Genomic DNA, 16,207 nt, shown 5'->3' with positions numbered 1-16,207 from the left:
ACTACTGAATGAAAAAAAGTAAGAGCCCTATATATTGATAAATCGCAGTATAAGGATTTTAATTAGCCTAAAAAAAAAAAAAGACTTTTGGGGGGTGACAGAAGCCCTTTAAGTATATATGTATATGAAGCAGCTGATAGAACTTTTACAGAAAAAGTTGCCCAAAAACATATTTATAGGGAACCTGTCACCAAGACAATGCAGTGTAACCTACCAGTAGCATTGTTATAGAACAGAAGGAGCCGATCAAAATGTTATATGGTTTTGTGGCAAAAGATTTAGAAAAATCATATTTTTTTAATGTCAATTCCTGTTAATTCTGGGTTTTGACGTCAAGGAGGCGGTCCTATCGGTGATTGACAGCTACGGCTATATAAAGCATACAATGAACAGGACTTTAAATTAAGAAAATACAAGTTTTGATGAACTCTGGTTCGGTAAAAGGTTTTTACCAGTAGAAATTAATGTCTTAAGTTATTACCCAAAGTCTCGCGAGACTTCGCAAAGTAATGACTTCAGCTCATAGGAGCCGGTACAGAGCGCTCGCTCCGTGCAGTATTCTAACAAAGTTTTATGCAAATCGACTTTGGATGTTTCATCCGAACTCACTTTTCTCATCTCTAGTTTAGTTTTCATGATTCTTTTTGATCACTAATGTTCTCTAACAAACCCCGGAGGCTTCTACAGAACAGCTGCACTGAGAATAAATCGCATACAGATGGACTCTATTCACTAATTCGCTGACTTTTGAAGGCAGTTGGTGCGGAGTACAGGTCGCCGAATAGAAATGGACACCACACTTTTCACATTTTTAGTTATTAAACATTTTGAAAACCAGGTATCATTTTCCTTTCACTTAAGGGCCCTTTCACACCTGCGTTATAGTCTTCCGGCATAGAGTTCCGTCGTCGGGGCTCTATGCCGGAAGAATACTGATCAGGATTATCCTAATGCATTCTGAATGGACAGTCCGTCCTTCAGGATGCATCAGGATGTCTAACGTTCCGGAACGGAACGTTTTTTGGCCGCAGCAAATAGCGCAGCATGCTGCGCTTTTTGCTCCGGCCAAAAATCCGGAACACTTGCCGCAAGGCCGGATCCGGAATGTATGCCCATTGAAAGGCATTGATCCGGATCCGGCCTTAAGCTAAACGTCGTTTCGGCGCATTGCTGGATGCGACGTTTAGCTTTTTCTCAATGGTTACCATGGCTGCCGGGACGCTAAAGTCCTGTCTGCCATGGTAAAGTGTAGTGGGGAGCGGGGAGCAGCATACTTACCGTCCGTGCGGCTCCCGGGGTGCTCCAGAGTGACGTCAGGGCGCCCCAGGCGCATGGATGACGTGATCGCATGGATCACATGATCCATGCGCATGGGGCGCTCTGACGTCATTCTGGAGCGCCCCGGGAGCCGCACGGATTGTAAGTATGCTGCTCCCCCGCTCCCCACTACTACTATGGCAACCAGGACTTTAATAGCGTCCTGGCTGCCATAGTAACACTGAAAGCATTTTGAAGACGGATCCGTCTTCGAATGCTTTCAGTTCACTTGCGTTATTCCGGATCCGGCGTGTAATTCCGGCAAGTGGAGGACACACCGGATCCGGACAACGCAAGTGTGAAAGAGGCCTAACACAAACTTGCTACTCTGTGCTGCTCTATCACATGTGTGTTACGTGAAGAAATGTATGACAAGTTCAAGGGGTATGAATACTTCTTCAAGGCTCTATATATAAATAGTGTACAGCAGTTTAAAAGAGTTGTCCAGGATTTTTATATTGATTGGTCTGTTCACAGAATAGTCCATGAATATTAAAACATGCATAATGCAAATATGCTCTATAGCTAAAAAACTAAAACAAAAAACTATTTCAAGTAATAGAAGATAAATATTTTTATACTACTTGTAAAACTAAATAAATACATCTTTTTACTGTTAAACAAAAAAAAAGATGCTCAGCAGACAGTATCACACAGGATAGGATTAGATACACAGCTCAGCAGACAGTATCACACAGGATAGGATTAGATACACGGCTCAGCAGGCAGTATCACACAGGATAGGATTAGATACACAGATCAGCATGCAGTATCACACAGGATAGGATTAGATACACAGATCAGCAGGCAGTATCACACAGGATAGGATTAGATACACAGCTCAGCAGACAGTATCACACAGGACAGGATTAGATACACAGCTCAGCAGGCAGTATCACACAGGATAGGATTAGATACACGGCTCAGCAGACTGTATCACACAGGATAGGATTAGATACACAGCTCAGCAGACAGTATCACACAGGATAGGATTAGATACACAGCTCAGCAGACAGGATCACACAGGATAGGATTAGATACACAGCTCAGCAGACAGTATCACACAGGATAGGATTAGATACACAGCTCAGCAGGCAGTATCACACAGGATAGGATTAGATACACAGCTCAGCAGACAGTATCACACAGGAGAGGATTAGATACACAGCTCAGCAGACAGTATCACACAGGATAGGAACATAGAATGTGTCGGCAGATAAGAACCATTTGGCCCATCTAGTCTGCCCAATATACTGAATACTATGGATAGCCCCCGGCCCTATCTTATATGAAGGATAGCCTTATGCCTATCCCATGCATGCTTAACCTCCTCCATTGTATTTGGAGCTACCACATCTGCAGGAAGGCTATTCCATGCATCCACTACTCTCTCAGTAAAGTAATACTTCCTGATATTACTTTTAAACCTTTGCCCCTCTAATTTAAAACTATGTCCTCTTGTAGCAGTTTTTCTTCTTTTAAATCTTCTCTCCTCCTTTACCGAGTTGATTCCCTTCATGTATTTAGCAGTCTCTCTCATCTCCCCTCTGTCTCGTCTTTCTTCCAAGCTATACATGTTAAGGTCCTTTAACCTTTCCTGGTAAGTTTTATCCTGCAATCCATGGACCAGTTTAGTAGCTCTTCTCTGAACTCTCTCTAGAGTATCTATATCCTTCTGGAGATATGGCCTCCAGTACTGCGCACAATACTCCAGATGAGGTCTCACCAGTGCTCTGTACAGCGGCATAAGCACTTCACTCTTTCTACTGCTTATACCTCTCCCTATACATCCAAGCATTCTGCTGGCATTTCGTGCTGCTCTATTACATTGTCTTCCCACCTTTAAGTCTTCTGAAATAATTACTCCTAAATCCCTTTCCTCAGATACTGAGGTCAGGACTGTGTCAAATATTCTATATTCTGCCCTTGGGTTTTTACGCCCCAGGTGCATTATCTTGCACTTATCCTCATTACATTTCAGTTGCCAGAGTTCTGACCATTCTTCTAGTTTTCCTAAGTCCTTTTCCATTTGGCGTTTCCCTCCAGGAACATCAACCCTGTTACATATCTTTGTGTCATCAGCAAAAAGACAAACCTTACCATCGAGGCCTTCTGCAATATCACTTATGAAGATATTAAACAAAATTGGTCCCAGTACAGATCCCTGTGGAACCCCACTGGTAACATGACCTTGTTTTGAATGTTCTCCATTGACTACAACCCTCTGTTGTCTGTCCCTCAGCCACTGCCTAATCCACTCAACAATATGGGAGTCCATGCTCAATGACTGCACTTTATTGATAAGTCTTCTATGTGGGACAGTGTCAAAAGCCTTACTAAAATCTAGATAAGCGATGTCTACTGCACCTCCACCGTCTATTATTTTAGTCACCCAATCAAAAAAATCTATAAGATTTGTTTGACATGATCTCCCTGAAGTAAACCCATGCTGTTTTTCATCTTGCAATCCATGGGATTTTAGATGTTCCACAATCCTATCCTTTAATAGGGTTTCCATTAATTTCCCCACTATTGATGTCAGACTCACTGGTCTATAGTTGCTCGATTCCTCCCTACTACCTTTCTTGTGAATGGGCACGACATTTGCTAATTTCCAATCTTCCGGGACGACTCCTGTTACTAATGATTGGTTAAATAAATCTGTTAACGGTTTTGCCAGCTCACCACTAAGCTCTTTTAATAATTTTGGGTGTATCTCATCAGGCCCCTGTGACTTGTCTTCACTTTAGACAGCAAACTTAGAACATCTTCCTCTGTAAAGACACATGCATCAAACGATTTATTAGTCATCCTTTCTAGTGGAGGTCCTTCTCCTTCTTTTTCTTTTGTAAAAACTGAACAGAAGTATTCATTAAGGCAGTCGGCTAGCCCTTTATTCTCTTCTACATACCTTCCGTCCTTTGTTTTTAATTTAGATAGGATTAGATACACGGCTCAGCAGACAGTATCACAGGATAGGATTAGATACCCAGTTTAGCAGACAGTATCACACAGGATAGGATTAGATACACAGCTCAGCAGACAGTATCACACAGGATAGGATTAGATACACGGCTCAGCAGACAGTATCACACAGGATAGGATTAGATACACGGCTCAGCAGACAGTATCACACAGGAGAGGATTAGATACACAGCTCAGCAGGCAGTATCACACAGGATAGGATTAGATACACAGCTCAGCAGACAGTATCACATAGGATTAGATACACAGCTCAGCAGGCAGTATCACACAGGATAGGATTAGATACCCAGTTTAGCAGACAGTATCACACAGGATAGGATTAGATACACAGCTCAGCAGACAGTATCACACAGGATTAGATACACAGCTCAGCAGACAGTATCACACAGGATAGGATTAGATACACAGCTCAGCAGACAGTATCACACAGGATAGGATTAGATACACTGCTCAGCAGTCAGTATCACACAGGATAGGATTAGATACACAGCTCAGCAGTCAGTATCACACAGGATAGGATTAGATACACAGCTCAGCAGACAGTATCACACATGATAGGATTAGATACACAGCTCAGCAGACAGTATCACATAGGATTAGATACACAGCTCAGCAGACAGTATCACACAGGACACCATGGCCGCAAACATCACAGACAGGGGCTGATCCTTATATCCGGAGATGTAACCTTAGGCCTGTATTACACCAGCCGACTGTCGGGCAGATTATCGCTAAAAAGCATTCATAGTAGGGCTCATTAGCGATGATCTGGCGGTGTTAGTGCTCTCTCACATGAGCGGATGCCGTGGGGGTAATCTGCTGCGTGAAAGAGAGTCAAGCCCCGCTACGGACAGCAGAGACGCGGAGCAGTCACATGACTGATAACGCTCCGTGCTTCTCTGTGAGATAAAGTTGTCACTGTGATTTTGTAGTAAAAAGATCACAGAGAGGCACGGAGCGTTATCAGTCATGTGACTGCTCCGCGTCTCTGCCGTCCGGAGCGGGGCTTGGCTCTTTCACGCATCCGGCATCCGCTCATGTGAGAGAGCACTAATACAGCCGCCGATTACCTGGTAAACGAGCAAACGGATTCAGAATTGTTCAGCAGTGCCGGCGGCAGATCGTCTAATCACACTGTGCTGCCGGCAAACATAGAGTCAGTATGGGGCCGAGCGATGGCGTTAGTGATCACGGCTCCCCATACCGTGGAGGAGATCGCTTCATGTAAATGTCTCCTCCACTGCCTTACACTACATCTACAGCTTTCTTCACACCATATATTAGAAGGGTGAAGTCTGCAGAATCGGATGACTTTTACTGGGGGTCATTTACGACGAGCGCTTTGCTTGGTTTTGGCTTAAGTCATTACGGGTGTTTCTGCGCCGTCCTCGCCACTTGCGAGTGACGGATTTCCACACGGATTTCGCAGATGAGTTTTAAGTCTCATCCACTTTTCCCGCTTCTGTAAAAAGTGACAGATTTTCTGCCAGTTCCAAAATATGCGCCAAATTTATCCCAGGGGCTCGGGCTGGACGATGAATGGGGGCAGACGCAGACACGTTGCCGGTTGGTGCGTTTGCAGCTACATTTTTGGCATCTTTAACCACGCCCCTTTCCCAATAAGCCACACCCCTGTTGTACATCGAACAAAAAATTGTGCATTATTCAAATCTTGACAAGTGCACAATATATACTGTAATTATCTGACGAACACCCCTCGGACTGATCCCCTATTTACTATACGACAATTAACGTCCGTGTAATGCGCCATTATACCGCCTGGTGTATATTTTATCATAAAACATAAAAAGTCACCGTTTCCCATAGCAACCAATCAGCGCCCACGTCTCATTACCCAGTACAGGTCAGAAAATGAAAGCAATGATGTGATTGGTCGCTACAGGTAAACCCCTCCCCTTCCAGTGTTCAGACATCATCCTGTATCCCTCTGCTGCAAGGGTTAACCGTAACAGCGTTCCCGGCGTCCTCCGCGCCGATTGGTTCTGGTCTCTATGGCGACCGGTCACATGACGTACGCAGCCCGGAAGCGGAAGTGCTGTCAGCCGCCGCGACTTCCTGCGGTCATGTGATTGAGAAGAGTTGTTGGTCGTAACCGAGCTGCCCCGAGCGGACATGGGCTGCTGCTACAGCGGGGAGTCGGACAGCGGCAAGGGGGTGAGGGCGGGAGTCCGGTCACCGCCGGGGGAGGGGGCTGCGGCCTGCTGGTACCGGGTGGGCCGGACCGGACCCAGTTCTGGGTGTTCACTGCCTGCAGAGTCCTGTCAGAAGTTAGGAGGTTGCAGTGTGTGTGTATATAGGGGGAGGGCAGCTCAGGATGTCATGTGACTTGGAGGGCCCTATTGGGGGCCACACAGATTAATGCCGGTCATGGTGTACGGTTAGCGTGTTGTTGGCGCCCTGTGACCTGTACCTGTCAGTCTATACCGCAGTAACGGTGCGGAGAGCGGATCGCTTCTGTACGGCGAGATCCGGTATCAGAGGCGTACACAGGGAGCTCCGCTGACCTGACCATATATGGGCGGTGACCTTATATGGACATTTACCACATATGGGCGGTTACGTCACTGGAGCTTCCCCGGTTCTGGTGCCGGTCGTGGACCGGCGCTGGGTTCACGGCGGTCTGGAGCCGCGCAGCAGTGGCTGACTATACAGCCGGGCTCAGGGGACCGCAGTGACATCACCAGACGTAAAATACCCGGTGCTGACACGTCACTCTGGCCGAGCCGCTGATGTCGCGTCCTACGTCGCTGGGCAGAGACGCACAAGGCGAAGGGAAAAGCCTCAGTGTGTGCAGAGCCAGGAAGAGGGGCGGCAAGGGGGCTACTGGGGTCTGTATGATTCTCTTCCTTGGATAAAGGGAACCTGTTAGTAGTACTGACCATGCTGACAGCGCCAGACAGGTAGGGGCTCGGGAGAGCAGCATACAGATTCCTTTTGTGGATATTTAGATTATCAGGAGGAGTGTTAATATGAGGTTTTATTCTGCTGGGTTCTGCAAGTGCGAAGGAGGCGGAGCTGCATTATAATGTGCACTCTCCAGGGGGGAGGGGCTGTGAGACAGCTCAATGCAGAGAGCATATCACTGAAGCTCCGCCTCCCGGGCACCTGCAGGAGCAGAACCCAGCAGAAAAAAAAACTGCATATTCACACTACTCCCGGTCCCAGTGCTGTCAGCAGTTTAGCATGGTCAGAACTGGAGATGAGCGTATTTCATGTTATGAAATTCGTCCACGCTTTGTTTGGTGGTAAAAGCAGAATTGCGTGATAGATTCAGTTACCACGGACTATAACGGAATGCCTCTAAAGGCATAGAATAGAATTGCGTTATGCTCCGGGGTAACAGAATCCATAACGCAATTCTGCTTTTACCACTGAACGAAGCGTGAACGAATTTCAAAATATTAGCTCATCTCTAGTCAGAACTGCTGACGGACTCCCTTTATAATACACAGAGCAAAATAAGGAAGATGACATTTCAGTCTCGAGTTTAACCCCTTAGTGACCCCCCCCCTCTCTGTGAGACATTACTAACAGCTCCGGGTCTCAGCGCAGCCTTTTCCTCCACAGCCCGGATCAGAGGCATCTCCAATCCCTCCTGTTAGGCCTTTGATTGCGGCGGTCTGTGGCCATTAGAGGGGACAACTTTTTTATATGTGCAATGCAAAAAAAATTATATAAATTGCAAAGTATTTTATATGTACCTTCAAACAGAACAAAAAAATATAATCTCCCGCATAAAACTAGGCCTTACACAGCCATGTCCGTGAAAAAAAACTAAAAAAGTTATGGCTGCCTGAACACGGAGAGGCAAAAACTGGTTGTGCTGAGGAGGATGGGAAGGGCGCGCTCTCGCTGGCTGCTGTGCAGGCGATGCCGTAGGACATGTCGCAGCCTACGTGTGCTGCCCGTTGCCGTATTGCGGATCCGCAATACACGGGCACTGTTCTGTGGCCATTCCGCATCACGGATGTGGACCCATTCATTTCAAAGGGTCCGCAAATGCGGAGGTACCTAACACTACAGAAGCACTACAGAGTGCTTCCTGGGGTTCCGGGCCTCTGCACCGCAAAAAGATAGAGCAAGTTATATCTTTTTGCGGAACGGAAGGATTGCGGACCCATTCAAGCGAATGGGTCCGCGATCCCCATGCGCCTGCCCCACGGAAGGTGCCCGCGCATTGCAGACTGCAATTTTCGGTCCACAGCACGGGCTTCACGCGGTCGTGTGAACGAGCCCTTACACTAGAGGCCGAGAGTCCTGAGATCATTCACACCGCGGTGTGAACAGAGTCTGACTGCTCTTGTGCTATCCTTCTCTTGGCGGAGTCGTGGGACGGGAGACACAGCTACCTTCAGAATGGGGGTCCTGTGATTCCTCCGCCACCCCCCTGTGGAGTGCGGATTTCACTGTCTGATTTGTGCTGCACCTGCGCTGCATAAGGATGACCCTTTTAGTTTGCTCTGCCACAAGATCGTCAGATGGGTTCCCCTCGAACATAACTTAACTGTTAGATTTTAGGGGCTACAAGCTTAAGACCCCCCCCCCCCCCCTTTACCAGAACAAATATATTCTGTCTCATTTTCCCTCCAGGAACAGGGAGAGAGACAACACTTGTTACCCCCCAATGAGACCCTTCCCAACAGGACACCAAATGGATCGGAACCCAACTCTACAAATAACCAGTCTGCTCGGACAGATGAGCAGGCCCTGCTGTCACGGATCCTGGCGAGGACAGCACAGTAAGTGCGTGGCGGGGGCGTCCTGCAGTACTGCCTTCCTCCTGCAGGGGGCAGAGCATGGTTGATGCTCTTGTCACTAACCCTTCTCTTCCTGTGCACAGGAACATCATTGATGTGTCAGCCGTAGAGTCCCAGGGGATGGAGCAGCACGAATGTATGGACCGGGCGAGACAGTATAGGTAAGCGAGGGGAGGACAACCTGTGCTATGTGGGGTCCAGAGGGGGGTGACCGGGTGCAGAGCCATGGCTGTAAACATACTGCTCCAGGTGCCTGTACATAGCAGACCTCATAGCGATAGACTTGGGGAGTTGTTGGATGATAGGAGCTGTAATACCCGCCATGATGGGGACATGGGGTAATCTCATTTTTCCCATACGTCTGGGGTCTGTGCTGCGGTAAGGTGACAGTGAGTGGGCACAGTAAGTTGGCGATTTTGCCAAAAATTAAAAATATCTTGAATATATTCAATTTAAGGACAATTAAATTTTTCTCAAATACTTTTTTTTCTAGCGATGGCTTCTTTCCCTTTATTTGTTGATGTAGCCATATTAGAGCTCGTCATCGTGGTGGCGAATTGTATTATTTTCTTTTTTTATTGTGCTACATATAACATTGATTAACCATAAAAAAAAATAATGGGTGGAAAAGGCAGTTCTGTCATAGTTTTTTTTTTTTTTGCACTTTGTATTTACAGTGTTCACCGTGTGGCATAACTAGTGATTTATTTTTAAGGGGATAGGAGAAAAACAATTCCACTATGTTTTGTGTTTTTTTGTTCATGGGGTGGTTTATATAACAGTATATTTATTGTACGCAGATATCTGTGCTGTTAGGGCCTTTACAAAATAAAAACACTGTTTGTTTAATAGAAAAATGGTTTTATTTTTATTTTGTTTAATCAACTTTATTAACCTTTTTAAGTAGTTTTTTTTTTTATTTTTCTTCCCACTTGCGGACATCACTTTTATAATGCACTGGTGTACAGTCCCTTGTCTGGAACAGTGACAGGCTGTCTATTAGAGAGTGTGGCACAGTCTAATAGACATACAGTCATGGCGGTACATTAGCACCTCGCAGTTGCAATCCCCGGGGGCCAATTACTTAACTGCCCAGCTGCCACGCTCTCTATTAATTGTGGCATCTAAAGAGTTAAATGGCCAGGATTGGAGCTGTCCGACTACAATCAGTGGTGGTCTCCCGCATTGATCCGGAGCTTTAAATCATCGCGGCCTGCGCGGGCTCTTCTCAGTCCCTGCCATCAGTGCCAGGGTTAAAGGGATTATCCCATGATTATTGTAAAAAAAATCAGACCTCATATAGGACAGGACGACCTCTTTGTAACAAACCTAGAACCAGCCCGGTACCTCACATGGGTCCAGAGATCTCCCCATTCATTGCTCTGCTGGATTTATGTCAAGCTGGAGCTCGGGGAGAGTGTCCTTTTTGCTGCAGCTCAGGGGGGGGCGTGTCTGAGCGCTCCCCATCGCAGCTCGGGGGGGCGTGTCTGAGCGCTCCTTATCGCAGTTCAGCAGGGGGCGTGTCTCAGCGCTCCCTATCGCAGCTCAGCAGGGGGCGTGTCTCAGCGCTCCCTATCGCAGCTCAGGGGGGCGTGTCTCAGCGCTCCCTATCACAGCTCAGGGGGGCGGTTGAAGGATGAAACTGAGCATGTGTGTCAGTCCTCAGGGGTTTGGCGGTTGTTTTCCTCCTTACTTTTATCGGTCCTGGATTCTGTTCTTCTGACGTTTTTCATCTTCTGTTTCTTCAGCACAAAACTAGTGAAACTCAGCAGTAACCTGACGCTGTGGAGGAAGGTGCCCCCTCTGCCCTCGCTCACTGCCCAGCCACACCAAATACTCGCCAGCGACCCGGTCCCTTATGCAGACATACAGCAGGTAAGTGCTAGTACCGGTGCTTCAAACCTGTGGGACCGAGTCCACCTTTTGTGTCATGTTTACCTAAGGAGAAGCTCTGCAACTTTACTTACTTTGTGCCTTCTATATCCCTGCTTGCTGTCAGTGGATAGGAACAGGCATCGGTTCCATCTTCAGGTTATACATCTCACAGCTGAGGGTTTGTTCCAGTGTAGACAGTCCTCTGTAAGTGATACATTGTAACAAACCATCAGGACAAGAGGGATGTGTGCTGCTGATGTGTTACAATTGTATCAAACCCTCAGCTGTGAGAAGTATTGGCTCCTGATTGGTTCTCTGCCTCTGGATGTAAATGGGTTGTGTTCACATTCACTGACAATAAGAAAAAAACTTTAACCGCTTCGCTACCAGCGCCGTACATTGAGTGCGCTAGAACGATGTGTGAACATGGCGCCTGCGGCTAATAATGCTGATCGCGGTAATTAAAGGCTTTCCTAAGATGCAGTGATCAAGTGAGATCACCGCATCTAAATTCGCTAAAACGTCCTACCGACACCCCCTGCGGCCAATGGGGCTGTCGGGAGTTGTTCTGAATGCTATCGGCCTCGCTGACTAGGTTAGATCAATGGCTGTCCATGCTGTTCCGCAAATCGCGGAACGCACACGGACGCTATTCGTGTTTTGCAGATCCGCAATTTGCGGACTGCAAAACACACAACAGTCGTGTGCATGAGGCCTAATAGTTAGTTTAAAAATCCCTGATTGTACAAAATGAAAAATAATAAAACAGAATTTGTAGACTCCTAAATGAGCTTCAAAATGGTTACAAAAAAGGTTAAATATATGAAAATATATAAAGTTTAAATCGCCCCCCCATTCCATATATTAAAAATAAATACTTAAACAACAATAAATATAAACCTCATGGGAATCACCGCGACCGAAAACGCCCAAACTATCAAAATATTTAAAACTTTTTCAAATACTGCGAAAGGCGTAACGGAAAAAAGTGTAAAAATGGCTGATTTTCCATTTTTTCATTGCTTCTCTTACACAAAAAAATGTGATCAAAAAGTCACAAACGCTCCAAAAAGGTATCAATAAAAATGACAGATTCTCCTGCAAAAAGTGAGCCCCTAAACAGCTATGGGGGTCAGAATATGGTGATGTAAAATTTTTTTTTTTTTTTCAAAGTTTACATTTATTTTGACACTATTTAAACATATAAAACCTACACATATGGGGTATCGCTGTAATCGTACTGACCCAGAGAATGAACTGCATGGGTCAGTTTTGTCGCAAACGAAACGCCGTGGGAACAAAACCCGAAAGACGGTGGAGGAATTTTTCCCAATTCCACTACATTGTATGCCATAATGAATGGTGGCTTTAGAAAGTACAACGTGTCCCACAAAAAAATAAGCCCTCGTTCACCTATGCGAATAGAAAAATGTTATGGCTGAAGGAAGATGGGGGGGGGGGGGGGGGGGGGGAGAATGAAACTACAAAAAAAGGGGTTAACATGGGGAGACATTCGGCTGCAGAACATGACATGAGGATTACAAGGACTGGAGCTTTCAGACGCGGGTGCGATATCCGTGTGTGGGGTATAACCCGGACTCTTACCTGCATTATACACAATATATTTCTATAGGAAATGACGCTGATAAGTTACCACGGGTCCCATGTAGGTCCCTAGGGAGTCACAGTAATGGCGGCCCTTGTACCCCGCTCTCCCCCTGTCTTCCCATTCGGTGATGTAATGGTTAATCGCCTTTCCTCTCCTGTTTCAGGTTTCAAAGATCGCAGCTTACGCCTTCAGTGCACTTTCTCAGATCCGCGTGGACGCCAAGGAGGATCTCGTTGTACAGTTTGGGATTCCATAGCAGCCTGTCCCCATTCTGCCCCCCCCTCCCATCTTCTCACCCCTCCCCCACTATACACTCGCACTGACTCTCGCTACGTTGTCTCTGGGACGCCCGTCTCGCCTCTTGCACTGGTCTGTGAGGAATCCCGCCGATGGAACGCAGCGGGGTGTTGGGGTCTAATTAACCCTTTCCTTTTTACTCTGCCACGGCTGATTTCAGTGGAGGTAATGGATTGATGTGTAAATTACGCGGCGGCGGCGTGTCATCGGTCTATTCACATCAGGACAGGTTCACACCATTAAGGGGTTGCCGCTCATACCGGAGCCTGGGCATTCTGGGTAGTCGTCCTATGTGACCCGTCTGTGACCGTAGATCGTTTCCCATGATCCCATGCTTCTCCTTGGACACATCGATCCAGGGTCATTTCCATTGTGTGGACCTGCGAGTCCTTGAAAGTACAAGCACTTATGGCCGCCATATTGCTGGTTAGGCCGATATTTGACATAGTAGCCAATACCTGTAAGTAAAAAACCGTGCTCATGTGATGCGTGATCCCAGCTCACCGGGGGCGTGGCTAACACACGGTTAACGGCTGAGTAGACTGGATGGAAGCCGGCACTTTGTGTCCCTCAGACATAATTGTCTCTAATCGGAAGTAATTTGCGTTCGGCCCCCACTTTCTTTAACCTTTTTTACTTCCCGACTCTGTAGATTAAATGTATTCCTCGATGACGCCTCGTCTGCCGATTGTTGTTTTTTCCTCCAGAGACCTCATACGGCAGCGTCCATCTTGACCCGATCAGTTCTCGAGAACCCAGCTTTCCCGGAGTCTTGAATGTTTGCTGTGATTATCCCCCCTCAGTACAGAATCGGAGGCGGCGCCCGTTCCAGCGCTAGAATATATACGTATTCTTCCTAGTCGCAGCCATTGGGAATGTATTTGTGTACGGATCGGTGGAGCTGCCGTTTGGGGTTTTGGAAAAGCTGGGTTCCTCTTGGAGGGGTTGTCTGGTTTCAGGACAATAAACAGATCAGATCATTACTTAGGCCGGTTTCGTCAGCCTGCCCGAGCTCTGGATCCGGCGTTGCCAGATGTTACCAGTATCCCATTGACTATAATGGGTTCCAGTCGGAGACCCGCCCGCTACCCGTCAATATGCTGGGGTTCAGCCGAACAAAAACCTCTGCACTGTCCGGCCAAATGCTGCCATATTTGCCGGGTAGCGAACGGATCTCTGCCAGACCCCCTTGTAGTCAATGGGGCCCGGCTGACATTCTGGTAACATCTGGCAAAGCCGGATCCAGAAAGCTCCGACAAGATGTTCTGCTGTCGGCAGTGTGAAACAGGCCTTACCTGACAGCCCCCGCGCTGCTCCTCCGGCGGTGACATGTGACTTGTGCAGCCAATCGATGGCCTCAGCAGTGCACTGAAGAGGCCAGTGATTGGCTGCGTCGCCAACATGCGAGTAAACAGCTCGGGATCGGTCAGATAATCAATGATCTATTCTATACTGCAGGCCGATCGTATACGCTGTCCAGTTTCAACCCCTTTAATGGAGGCATGGCCGAGTGAGGCCCCCTACACGAAACCGTTAACTCTTTAGGGGAACTGGAGGTCACAGGTTGGGTCCGGCTCCAGCATAAAACAACTGATGTGTGAACCTGACCTAAATCTTACACCCCTTCAGTGACTAAGATTGGAGACACTCTCATGGAAATGTCATGTTTGTCCTGTGCTTTGGTTTCTTGCCGTTTTCAAGTTCCCTGCTTGTTGTCAGTGAATGAACACTTGAGAGGCGGTAAACCTGCCCCAAGCTAGACCTGTTGTCTGCCGAGCAGTGGAGATTAATCTAGGCCGGTTTAAATAAGGCGCAACAGTAAGGCCAGGGCTACACAATGAGATTTGTCGCACTACATTTTTTGTAAGGATAGCCTATGGCAGGGATGGCCAACCTGCGGCCCTCCAGCTGTTGTAACACTACAATTCCCACCATGCCCTGCTGTAGGCTGATGGTTGCAAACAGTCTGGGCATGCTGGGAGTTGTAGTTTTGCATCCCTGGTGTATGGCGTCGCCTTGCGATATGACTGTCGCACAAAAAATTTCACGCAACCTTTTATACCCTTCTATCGTGTGACAAATGTCATCGTGGAGCCGCCCCCTGAAAGTGTTTTTAGAACTATTTCCAGCAAGTTATTGTTTGGGAAAACCAGAACCCCCGGCGGCTGCTTCTCCTCCCGGCAGTGCTGCACACCCGTTCCATCTTGGCGGCCAGGCCCCGGCGGTAGTTCACCTGCATGCAGATTTGCCATCCGGGGGGGGATATGGACAGCTGGTGCCCCCAGCACGGGCTGGATCGCTGTCCACAGTTGCAGACTTGGCCATGCTCTCTGGCTAGACACAGCAGCTGCGGATAGCATGGGCAGTCTGCTGTCCAGGTCCTATAGCTCACACAGCATTGTCTAGATCAGAGGGTGAACTAAAAGGCTTTCATTCACTGACAGCAAGCTAATATCCTGATAAGTTTTAATCCTTGCAGGAAGGTTTTTATCATTTGAAGTCAGCACAGATCGTGTAAATGGCTTTGGTTAAAATGAACCATTCTGTGTCTACAGCCATGGGGAAAGATGGCGCAGGAGGCGAGGAGGAGTGATTCCCGCCCCCCCGCCAGCATGGTCTTTGGGGAAGCGAATTTCCTCAAAGCCGTTTTACCCCGTTTTCTTGACTACTTTCTCCTCCCATCCCTCTGTGCTCTGACGGACGTCCTGAGGGCCATTTAACCCTGTCTGAGGAGGGGGTACAAGCTCAGGATTTCCTGGTGGTTTATGTGCTAAGCCGCCTGCACAGAGGGGGGAGGCGTCTGCTGCGGAGACACAGGACAGCGAGGGGTCGGCTGAGCTCCTGGGACGCGGAGATTTCTTGGTTTAATTGTAATGACGGACGAGAACAAGGGAGAAGAGCTGGGGGGAATGTCCTCTGTGAGAGCAGGACGGAGCACCCAGCGCCTCGTCGTCACCCCGGGCGACACATACTTTTCTCTGTTTTGTATCTTTAATGTCATTTCCCCCAGCACAATGTGTCACATACTGGTCTACAGAGGAAGTGACATTACGGGGAGGAGGGTACATACGTTCCTATGTGGAAATAAGTGGGGGCCTGTCTGTGTGTCCGCCGCTCCATTCACCTATACGGCCAGAGATGGGGCCCCAGCCCACCCATCAGACACCCATCTCCTGCCCTGTGCATACGGGATAAGCTGTTGCTGTAATGCGATGCCCTTGCTAAAAAAATAAATGTAAAAAAGCCAATGTCTGAAACATTTTTGGGAGCACCCTTCTCGGCGTACCGCGCAGACCTTACGGTGAGGCCACGCGGGACGCATCGCCTGTAAAGTGTCGCCCATGTT

At 47.7% G+C, this 16,207-nt stretch overlaps 1 protein-coding gene across 1 annotated transcript; it reads left to right on the top strand.

The window, feature by feature from the left end:
• The first annotated feature begins 6,343 nt into the window (after positions 1-6,343).
• LAMTOR1 (late endosomal/lysosomal adaptor, MAPK and MTOR activator 1) lies at positions 6,344-13,534 on the top strand. Its single transcript, XM_044285077.1, has 5 exons — positions 6,344-6,477; positions 8,914-9,062; positions 9,164-9,241; positions 10,829-10,955; positions 12,728-13,534. Exons 1-5 carry the CDS (start codon positions 6,436-6,438, stop codon positions 12,818-12,820), a joined length of 489 nt encoding a protein of 162 aa, XP_044141012.1. The 5' UTR covers positions 6,344-6,435; the 3' UTR covers positions 12,821-13,534.
• Positions 13,535-16,207: the final 2,673 nt, after the last annotated feature.

This window comes from Bufo gargarizans, chromosome 3 (genome assembly GCF_014858855.1).
Source record: "Bufo gargarizans isolate SCDJY-AF-19 chromosome 3, ASM1485885v1, whole genome shotgun sequence".
NCBI classification, from domain to species: Eukaryota; Metazoa; Chordata; class Amphibia; order Anura; family Bufonidae; genus Bufo; species Bufo gargarizans.
This window is presented reverse-complemented; position numbering and strand designations above follow the sequence as displayed.